A 10,513-nucleotide genomic window follows, 5' to 3' on the forward strand; every position below is an offset into this window, starting at 1 on the left:
ACCTGAAACTCTGCTTCCAAGCGTGGGAAGGGAAGAGCGATGTGGCGCTGCCCAGCCTCCGCTCTTACTATTTTTAAGTTGAATGTGATGCATAAGTTTAAAGTATTTTATGTTTCTATCATTTGTTCAGATTAAGTACACTATTTCGTTGAAGCTAAGCAATTCTTCCATGTTTTCTGCTAAATTCTTTTATATTTAAGAATCCAACTCCTTGCTCCTCCCTGTCTGCAAGACCTTTGTAGCACAAGATAATGTCTGTCAGGCAATGCTGCGAATGCCTCGCTTGTCCTCCTATATTATAACCTCACTGGAGCCTACGATGCCCCACTTGACACCTCAGCTCTTCTAGCAACACAGCCAAAATACTTTCACTTGCCCACGCCAAGCATTGTGCGTCGCCAGGGTCAGATTACAAAGGCGGTTTGATTGTACCTAGAGAGTGTTAGTGTTGTCTGTTCTTACGCTGCCTTGTCTTGGGGCAGTGCGTATATAGAGGCCTGTCATGGAGGATCGGTCATAAAACTCTTGGATGACCGTCTATCTTTCATTTTCTTTGTTTGTTTCATTATTTCATGCAGTTCCCTGACAGTTCTAGAGGAAGTAACTGCAAATGGAGCGAGGCCACGGCCGCGACCCTTACAAGACGCATCCAGTTGGGGAAGGGGTGGGTAGAGGGGTGAGGGTGATGCTGTTGTGGCGAACACGCAGAAGGAAAGAAGGGGTCGAAAGTGAAGTTCATTCATTCTGTATCGGAGGTGATGCGGTGCTTGAAGATAATATAGGTATCGCTACGTGTGTGTGTGTGTGTGTGTGTGTGTGAGAGAGAGAGAGAGAGAGAGAGAGAGAGAGAGAGAGAGAGAGAGAGAGAGAGAGAGAGAGAGAGTGTGAGTGTGAGTGTGTGTGAGTGCGAGTGAGTGAGAGACAGAGAGAGACAGAGACAGAGATAGACACAGAGACAGATATCGATCGACCATAAGTATTAATATAACCGTAGGGGATGCAACTTCAGCAGGGCAACTACATATGTTATATATGCCCTACCCATAAGAGGCGGTGAAAGTGGTGTGAGGGGCGGCAGGGAGCAAGGGACGGGTGTGAGGGGGCGAGGGAAAAGGTCTTATGTTCACCTCTCTCTCTCTCTCTCTCTCTCAATCCTACCTCCACCCCTTACCTCCTCCCCTCCTCTCACCTGGCATCAGCACGTCTTACCTCCGTGTCTGATTAGCATTAATATAACACCTGTGCGTAGTTCAGAGAGTGAGTGAGGCAAATTTTTCACGTCTTACGTCATTCCGTTGTTCTCCTCGTCGCTTTAACTCGGGCACCTCAGGGTCACTGCTTCCTCTTTTCACGACTTTAATGAATGTGTATGGCACCGTCACCTTAGGCTTTAGTTGTGCAGGTTGTTGTATTGTTTAGTATTATTGCACAGAACAACATCCTCCAGCGAGTCATGGTTCATCCCTCTCCCTGCAGTAGTACTCTTTACCCCTGATGTAAATACTGTCACCTCTCCTTCCTGACTTTCATTTGTTTTAGTGATTTGATCCTCTGCTTCTCCCTCACCGCACTAGTACCCTACACCCTTGATGTGAATACCGATACTTCTCCTCCCTGACTTTCACTGTTCCGTCTTTTGTTTTATTGATTTGACTCTATTTCTTTCGCTGCGAGGGAGGATGCACAGTTGTGTGGGGTGTGTGTACATGTGCCGGCTGCCTGACGTAACACTACTAACAGCCGCGTCTTTTATGCATCACTCTCTCCCTATCGTGGTTTAGGTGTCGTGTGGAAACTGCTCTTGCTACCAGGTGTTTAAATACTTTCCTTTTTTGCTAATGAAACCTTTTTATGCTAATCGATTGAAGTTTTTTTATTGCCCTCTTTTCGGGTGATCATGTCTTTATGTGAGTGATATCTGTATTATCTAAAGGTTGTGGAGTGTATGTACAGAAGTGATCGACAATTTTGCCTTTCTCTTTTACGCTAACTGTTCCCGAATACTTCACGTTTCATTATTTACGGTTATGTATCGCTTACCGTACGTTCCCCATGAATTATTTTTTTCCTAGGCTATGGTACTCAGCAGTAAATTTACGAGACTGGTCAGTATGTTGCTCTTCAAGGTGTTGGTTCCTTTGTCTGGACAGACGTTCTCCCGTGTCGTGATTTAAAACTCTGCATCACCAAGCCTTCCCTGGCCGTGTAGGTCTGCTGCTGTAGTGTTGGGGCTAGTGATGCCAAGGACTACAAAAAACTAGTTTATTATCATCATGTACATAAGTGATAGCCATTCCGTCTCATAACAAATGGCAGGCGTGTTCCTGCAACTAAGTGCCAAAGGAGGAGGCGTGTGTGTGGTGGTGTTAGCGGTGGTGGCGGCGGCAGCGGCTGCAGCTCGTGGCCCTGCCGGAGGGTGTGGGTCTGGCCCTCCTCACCACCAGGTGTATGCCTACGGGCATCGCCAGCCTCGCGGGCAGGTGTCCCCTTCCCCGCGCGGCTCGGTGCCCTTCCTCCTCTTCCCGCACAGATTATATATAGGTGAAGAAGCCAAGCGCGGGGCGGCTCAGCAGGTGAGGGAAGTTGGCTTGCGGTGGAACACAGGGGCGGCGGGTCGTGTGTGGCCCCGCCACACCCAATCATCAGAACAACGAATTACATAAAACACCAAGCTGTGGACCGTGTCCTGCGGGACTCTAGTCTTGAAATATCCTGCTTGCAGTGCTGCAACGGGCGCGCCCGAAGAGGCTGCTGGACAACGCTGCAGAGGAGCGACAGGTCCTGAGGATGGAAGCGTCTGTTAGCGGACTTTCTCTCGAGAACGCGTCATTTAAGTTCACAAGAACACAATTGGCTATCCTTATACAGCAGTAAGTGCATGGTAGCCAAGACAGTGGGGGCGGGAGACGCACCTTCAGCTGAGGCTGAAGCTGATGTCGTGGGCCGCGTTGTGCAGCCACTCGCCGGAGTACTTGCTGATGTGGCCGTCGCTCCAGTCAATCACGACGCCCAGCACGTTGCTCTGTAACGAGAGAGGAACACCACCATGAGCTACAAGGAACGAACCCAAGGTGCGAGTTTGTGCAGGAATATCACAGCACTCACCACTCACACACGTCGCACTGATACACATTGATTTCTCACCTGAATGATTTCGGGGTGCACAGCTGGCTGGAAATGAGAGTTAATGCTGGGGGTAAGGAGGGAGCGGCACCTGCGGCACCTGCAGTGGTCCCTGAGGAAGCTGTAGGGGATGGCGCTGGTCCGGCCGTCTAAGAACTGGAGGTGGAGGGCGTCGCTGCCGGTGGTGGCGGTCATCACTCCACTGCCTGGGGGGGGACAAGACCGAGGTCATTACCATGTTATGCAACAAGTTTTCTGGCTGCTTCCCTAGTCACTTGCAGCAGAGTTCAAATTATCTGTAAAGCATTACAAGCTCAGCGAGGGCCTTCAACATACCGGGATGCACAGCCTCCTCGAAGGCCTGCTGCTGGCGCGCCGCGGCCGCCAGGGTGAGGCTGCGGCTGTGGGCACAGGTGTGGCTCTGCCGGCGCGTCTGTCAAGGGAACATCTCGGGCTTAGCAACTGGGGTGTGGGAAAGGGACGACAGGCTAAGGTTCTCACGCCTCCCGTGCTGGTTATCTTCCTTATTTCACCTCAGAGTTACATCTGTGCTGCATCACCAACCCGCCTCCCTCACGACTAGTGTCTGTAATTTTATAGTATACTGTGGCTCAACATTTGCTTCAATACTATCACTATTTCTCCGCATTACTGTGTTGCGGAACATTACACTGGCACAAGTCATAGAACAAATCACGTAACACTCGTAAAGTGATCCCTGTCACAACGCCGGCTTGTGAGCCATTAGAAAGTCCAATGTAGGAATATGGGCAAATGCGAGGGTTATGGGGCGCTACACACACACACACACACACACACACACACACACACACACACACACACACACACACACACACATACAATATGCAGTACATGTATAAGTTTCACCTCCCAAACACACTAAAATACTCATGATGTAAAGTTCGCTCGACACTTCGCGTACCTGGAGCCTGGCGGTGTTCCTAATTACCGCGGCCCCGGAGAGGAGGACCCGGGCGTATCGGCTGGACGACATGGTGGTGCTAGCGGGTGCGTATCACACAGGCGGCTGCTGGGGCGAGAATGTTGAGCGAGGCGGCCGCCAGCGTCTTATACCTGGCCCACGACGTTGCCGCGTCCCACGGTAAAGCCACACCTGGAGGGGCAGCTGACGGGTTACATGTACTAATATTTAATCACTGGTGAAGATTCTTTTTTGTTTCAGAGTCACTGTAGACGCGGTGAGAATCAATACCATGGTTATGTAGTAAAGGTGACGGTGGTGTGTGGTGGTTGCGGCAACCTCTGCATGGGGGTGCGGAGGGGGGGATGTGCTGGAGGGAGTCAGGGAACGAAACCACCGCGGAAAGTGTGGCAATTCACCTCCTCCACTGGTCATGCAGATACATACACACTACACACACAGCCAAGGTTTTACACCACCTTCGATTTAGGCGAGGGACCCGGTACAGGCTGTATGATGGCCATCGTACGAACATCTATGAGAAGTTTTGGAATACTGTCAGCCCTGTTTTGATACTTTCTTTTCGATCGTTGTGGACGGCATGTCACAACACAGGACTTCGTTTCATAATGTAGCGATGCTCATTTAGTTCTGCTTCGTGTTAGTGTGGCCTTGTTGATGTGTTTTAAGTAATTTTGGAAGGATAAAAGCATAATGAGACTTCCTCCAGCCTTTGCCAGCAGGGTTTTGTGTCTGGCGGCACGTGATAACTGTTATGCGTGTGTGTGTCGCTGCGTCTCGGGGAAGAACTCCCTGACCCTCGTCACGTAGGCACAGCAAAGGACGCTGCTCCGGCGGGCGGTGAAACTTACCGGCGATTCTCGTTGCCAGGCAGGGGACAGGGAAAGACACCCATAAATCTGTCATGTGTCACCAAAAAAGGCATTATGTCGATCCACGGAAGGAAGAGATTCATGATTGATCAGTGGTGAGGCCTGACGTCTCGCTGCCCTGCAAGCTGAGCCCCACCCCGCCCCGCCCCGCTCCCGTCTGTGCCCCAAATCACCTCCACCATGTCAGATCTATGTGCCGGGCTCCCTCATCCTAAGTTGGGCAGTGGGGGCATGCTGATCCGATTTCTAACCAAGATTTGTAATAGGTATAGTAGCAGTGGCTGGTAGCTGCCCCGTGTAAGGCAATCCATAGCATGACCTTTGTTGTCAGGCAAACATCAGGTATTGGTCACGCTCTTTGTTTTATCACCCTTATGGGAAAACTGTATTAATGGGAGATAGATACATGTATTGGAAGGATGGCTCATTATTGTGCCTGGCTTGGAGAGAGAGAGAGAGAGAGAGAGAGAGAGAGAGAGAGAGAGAGATTCTTCCCAATGCACTCTCGGTGTCTCCACTCGGGCGCCCCTCGGTCCCCGTTATTCGCATGGATCAGGAACAGTTTCCCGGCCTGCCCAGGTGATGCTTTGATCCCTCCCTCCTTCTGTCATGACCACGCAGCACGGGAAGGGGATTTTTTTTTTTATTCAGCTAAATATTTACACTTCCACTAACCCCGTATTCTAAAACGTATCCTCGCCTCAGTTCGCCTGTTTGAAAAGCCTCTCGCAGAAGTAGCTGGGCTTTTCATGGATTCTTTTGTGATTCTTGGGGTAGTTATCCACGACCTCGGCACCGTGACCTGGAAAATCACCTCCATGATAACCCAGTTACCTAATCTTTTCTGTGGCCTTGGGAAATGGTCATGCAGGGAGCTCGCTACGTTGAATAATATGAACCTTACTTAGTGTATTGGCATGTGCTTGTCTCTGGGCGGTGTTGTTATCCGTGCTTAGTCTTACGTAAGCCATACCGGTGCCCAGCCAGCGGTGAGTCGGTGCTGGCTGCCTCACACCGCGTGGCTCACTTATCAACGACAGACTTAAGTGATAAACCAGTATCTGATGCATGACCTACTACTACTACTACAACTACTACTACTACTACTACTACTACTACTACTACTACTTCTACTTATTGGGGTGGCGTGTTGTGGCGTAGTAGTGTGTGTGTGTGTGTGTGTGTGTGTGTGTGGTCGTAGCTGCATCCCAAACACTTGTTGTTGTGGTAGTGTCAAGCATCGCCTCACACATACTGCGCTTCTGAATGGGTGCTTGGAGAGGAGGAGGAGGAGGGAGATAAGGAGGAGAATGAGGAGGAGTCATCGCTCGTGGGGTGGGGGTTCGGGGCTTGGGGGAAGAGAGGGTGTAAGAGGGAGGCAGTAGGACTTGGATGTCTGCTTCCCTTCCTGATGTGGTGGCGTGATGTGGGCAAGGCCTTGGTTGGCATCTGGCGGGTAGTGGGTCTGGGCCTGCTGGAGGGGGTAGCGGTTTTGATCACGTGACTCTTGTTTACTTAAAATATTGATGCTGGAAGAGAGTGCAGTTAGGATGAGTGCGTTTCCGTTGCTTGTTGAATGAGAATCCGTGTTTTCCTTTCCCTTACCATCCCGTTCATTTGTTACTCATTTCTCGTTATCATGCTTGTCGTGTTATGTATTGCCTGTTCAGGAGATGCAGTTGCGACATATGCAGTCTGGATGAGAGTTTCCTTTGCTTAATGAATGTGTATCCGTGTTTTCCTTTCCCTGACCATCCCATCCCTCTCTTAGCCATTTCTCTATCATGTTTGTCGTGTTATGTATTGCCTGTTCAGAAGATGCAGTTGCGACATATGCAGTCTGGATGAGAGTTTCCCTTGCTTGATCAATTTGTATCCGTGTTCTACTTTCCCTGACCATCCCATCCCTCTCTTATCCATTTCTCGTTATCATGTTTGTTATCATGTGTTGCCTGTTCAGCAGATGCAGGTACGACATGTGAGGTTTGGTTGGGAGGGTTTCTGATGCTAATTCATTGAGTATCTCTGTTTTCCTTTTCTTTACGTTCCCGTTGCTTCGTTACCCACTTTTCCTTGTCATGTTTGTTGTTGTTATTTGTCGCCTGTTTAGAGGATGCAGTTGCGACATGAAAATTTACATTATCAGTCAAGTATCTATGTCCTCGCTTAGTCATTCTTACTGCTTTGCAACGTTGTCTTATACTTGTTTATATGTTAATTAATGATGACACTGCTTGATGCAACCTGATTATTGAGGTTCTTTGGGTCAGCAGATGCAGTTACGTCATGAAAGTTTAGGTTATCAGTCAAGTAGTCATGTCTTCTCTACTGCTTTGTACACGCTGTTTTATACGTTTATTTGTTAATGAGGACACTATGTTTGATGCCACCTGATTACTGAGGCTCTTTGGGTTGCTTGCCTTGGTTGGTTGTGTCATCCTTGTCATCTGTGGTGCTTGGTGCGACATATCGGCTTCCCTGGATGAGGCTTGGGGTCATATACGTCAAGATTTCGGCGCCCATGCACATATATTGGACAAGGATTTCGTAGGATTTTTAGACATTTTCATGGAGGGTAGTTTTGTGACTGGTGTTAGGTTGACTTTGGGCCACATTCTTCAACATTTCGGCGCCCTAGCACATGCATTTAACAAGGCTTTCGTAGGGGTTTTAGGCATTTCCATGGGTAGTTTTGTGACCCTAAAACCATTCATGAGGAAGCGTTTAACCTTATTGTTTGGCCTTTATAATTGATTGATGTAAGAGGAGGAAGCGTCTAAGAATACCCGACCTTTCTTGCTTGTGGAGTCTAAAATCAATAGCCTTACCAGTGTGGCGCTTGGATTTTAAAACTGGAGGAAGGCCTGTACAAGATCCGTAAGCAAACATAATAGACGACTGCCTGGTATATTTTTAGGTTGGTTTATCTCTCAACTAATACATATATCGCCCTTCTAAGTCATCATTATTTTTAGTTGGCAGTCACAGCAGCAGCGAGAGACAAGGCACTGTATTCATGTAGCAAAGGGGCAAGGCAAAATTTAGGCTGTTGTGGTTACTGTGGCCGATATGCTTAGGTTAACATTTCCAAGCGTTCAAGCACTCACACTCAATTGACAAGGTTTTCGTAGGGATTTGAGGCGTTTTCACGAGTAGTTCTATGACTCTGGTAGTAATATGACCCTTCTGTACTAAGAACATAAGGAGGGGACAGAACTCGGGCTGTTGTTGTCTCGTAACAGTCAGGCGTCAGGCGAGGCTGTGGAGATGGATGGCAGGGACTGGGGACTAGGGGAGTGGGGTGGCCCTCTCCCTGCCTCTCCCAGCTGCATAGATACTCCCTCCCAGCCCTCCCGACCTTGTGCTGTGCTACTACCCTATACGACACCAGCCAGACAGCTCAACACAGTCACAAGCCAACCCTCGGGCCTTTGTTCCCCGCTAACAAGAGGGAGGTGACTTTTTTTTTTTTCATCTGTGCCGCTCGGGGTAAAGGGGACGACTCCAATGACGTCTGTATGGTTTGTATAGTAAAAAAAATCGGATTGAATTCTCCCCGACCATCCCTTGAGTCTTCTTTCCCCGCCGACAACAGGGAAGTTCTCTTTTTTGATCCATTTTCCTTATTGGGGTAAAGGGGACGATTCTACTGACGTTTATATGGATAGTACTGAAAAAAAAGTCTGATTGAATGCTCCCTAACCATCCCTTGAGCCTTCTTTCCCCGCCGACAACAGGGAGGTTCTCATTTTGATCCGTGTTCCTTCTTGGGGTAAAGGGGACGATTCTATTGAGGTTTATATGGATCGTACTGAAAAAAAAGTCTGATTGAATGCTCCCTAACCATCCCCTCTCCACTAACCTAAAGTTCAACACTAACATAGACTACATCAGTGCCACAGCCAACCGAACTCTGGGGTTCCTGAGGAGGAATTTACATAACTGCACACCTGACATTTTTTTAAACACATAGCTTATGACACACTTGTGAGACCAACACTTGAATACTACTCCGCGGTGTGGGATCCTTACACACACAGAAACATTGATAGGTTAGAACAAATCAACACCAAGGCGGCTAGGTTCATTACAAACAATTACACTCGAACGCCTGGAATCACAACACGAATCAAACAACAAATAAACATGGACCCTCTTCACATACGCAGACAAGCGCACATTCTTACACTTATGTACAAGATCACAAACACTCACATTGACATTGACCCACAGCCATACTTACACAACGCAAACAGTCAACGTACTCGTAACACACACATCCATATATACCAAACATATCACACTAACACTGACGCATACAAGCACTCATACTTTCCACGCACCATACGTGACTGGAACAACCTCCCTCCACAGATTTTAGACTGCGGTACGATAGGCTTATTCAGAAAACAAATACACACTCACTTGTCACCACAACACACCAACACTAACAATGACACTTGATTCACTTCCCTCCCCTGCACACTCGGTTCCCCCGTCCCCCCAACAGCCAACACAAATATGCGTGTTATGTACCTGTACGGGTGCCCTGCGCATTATCGTCCAGATCCAGATCCCTTGAGCCTTCTTTGCCCGTCGACAACAGGGATATGTGTGTTTTTTATCTGTTTTCCTTCTCGGGTTGAAGGGGACGGTTCTACTGACGTTTATATGAATCGTACTGTAAAAAAAAGTCGGTTTGAATGATCCCCAACTACCCCTCAAGCCCTCGTTCCCCACTGACAACAGGGAGGTTCTGTTTTCGATAAGTTTTCCTTCTCGGGGTAAAGGGAATGATTCTACTGACGTTTATATGGATCGTACTGTAAAAAAAGTATGATTGAATGCTCACCAGCCATCCCTCAAACCCTCGTTCCCCGATGACATAAGTGAGGTTCTATTTTCGACAAGTTTTCCTTTTCGGGGTAAAGGGGACGATTTCAATGACGTCTCTATGGTTCGTATAGCAAAAAAAAGAGTCAGAGGATTGAATGCCTTGGCCTGGGAACTTGCTTACCTTGGAGTGAGCACGCGGCAGGTGGATGATCCCGCAGGTACTCCTCATCCCAGCGTGGTGATGTGGGGTATGGTGTGATGCTTCCGTCTTGATGAGGGTAAATTGGCTGGGCTGATGCAAGTGAAGCCGCCGCCCCGTCAGCCTCCAGGAAACTCCTTTTAGTGGCGGGGAAAAATGTCATGCATAAGAAGATAAAAAGGGAATCAGGATATTTGTAGGATGATGATGATGATGATGATGAGGAGGAGGAGGAGGAGGAGGACCAAGGGGTTTATTTTCACGAGGAGAGGATGTGATAAAAGAACATTATCGATTAGTTATCGACACATACACACACACACACACACACACACACACACACACACACACACGAAACCCCCCTTCCCCTCCCCACATACAAAAAGGAGCTCGGATTGCAAAATTTCTTTTATTTGTTATAATTTTCGTTTATTTTTTTGTGTTTATTTTTTCGTTTACTTTTTTTGTGTGTATTGTGGCGTGACTTGCTACACTTGCGACGTTTATATGTCCCTTTGT

General features: G+C 48.2%; 1 protein-coding gene across 1 annotated transcript; it reads right to left on the reverse strand.

Moving 5' to 3' along the window:
- Positions 1-2,248: 2,248 nt before the first annotated feature.
- On the reverse strand, positions 2,249-4,235 carry LOC127007501 (gamma-butyrobetaine dioxygenase-like). Its single transcript, XM_050878599.1, has 5 exons — positions 4,067-4,235; positions 3,460-3,556; positions 3,145-3,329; positions 2,913-3,022; positions 2,249-2,781 (listed from the first exon to the last, which is right to left on the reverse strand). The coding sequence occupies exons 1-4, from the start codon at positions 4,136-4,138 to the stop codon at positions 2,915-2,917; spliced, it is 462 nt and encodes a 153-aa protein (XP_050734556.1). The 5' UTR covers positions 4,139-4,235; the 3' UTR covers positions 2,249-2,781; positions 2,913-2,914.
- Positions 4,236-10,513: the final 6,278 nt, after the last annotated feature.

The sequence above is a fragment of the Eriocheir sinensis genome, chromosome 35 (genome assembly GCF_024679095.1).
Source record: "Eriocheir sinensis breed Jianghai 21 chromosome 35, ASM2467909v1, whole genome shotgun sequence".
Classification (NCBI taxonomy): domain Eukaryota; kingdom Metazoa; phylum Arthropoda; class Malacostraca; order Decapoda; family Varunidae; genus Eriocheir; species Eriocheir sinensis.

What these genes read in the sequence shown, in the direction of transcription:
- LOC127007501 (XM_050878599.1), bottom strand. Translation starts at nt 4,138, where the DNA reads ATGTCGTCCAGCCGATACGCCCGGGTCCTCCTCTCCGGGGCCGCGGTA. An exon ending in GGAACACCGCCAGGCTCCAG is followed by an intron (nt 3,557 to 4,066) that starts GTACGCGAAGTG and finishes TTCCCTTGACAG; the next exon opens with ACGCGCCGGCAGAGCCACAC. An exon ending in TGCACCCCGAAATCATTCAG is followed by an intron (nt 3,023 to 3,144) that starts GTGAGAAATCAA and finishes CTCTCGTTACAG; the next exon opens with AGCAACGTGCTGGGCGTCGT.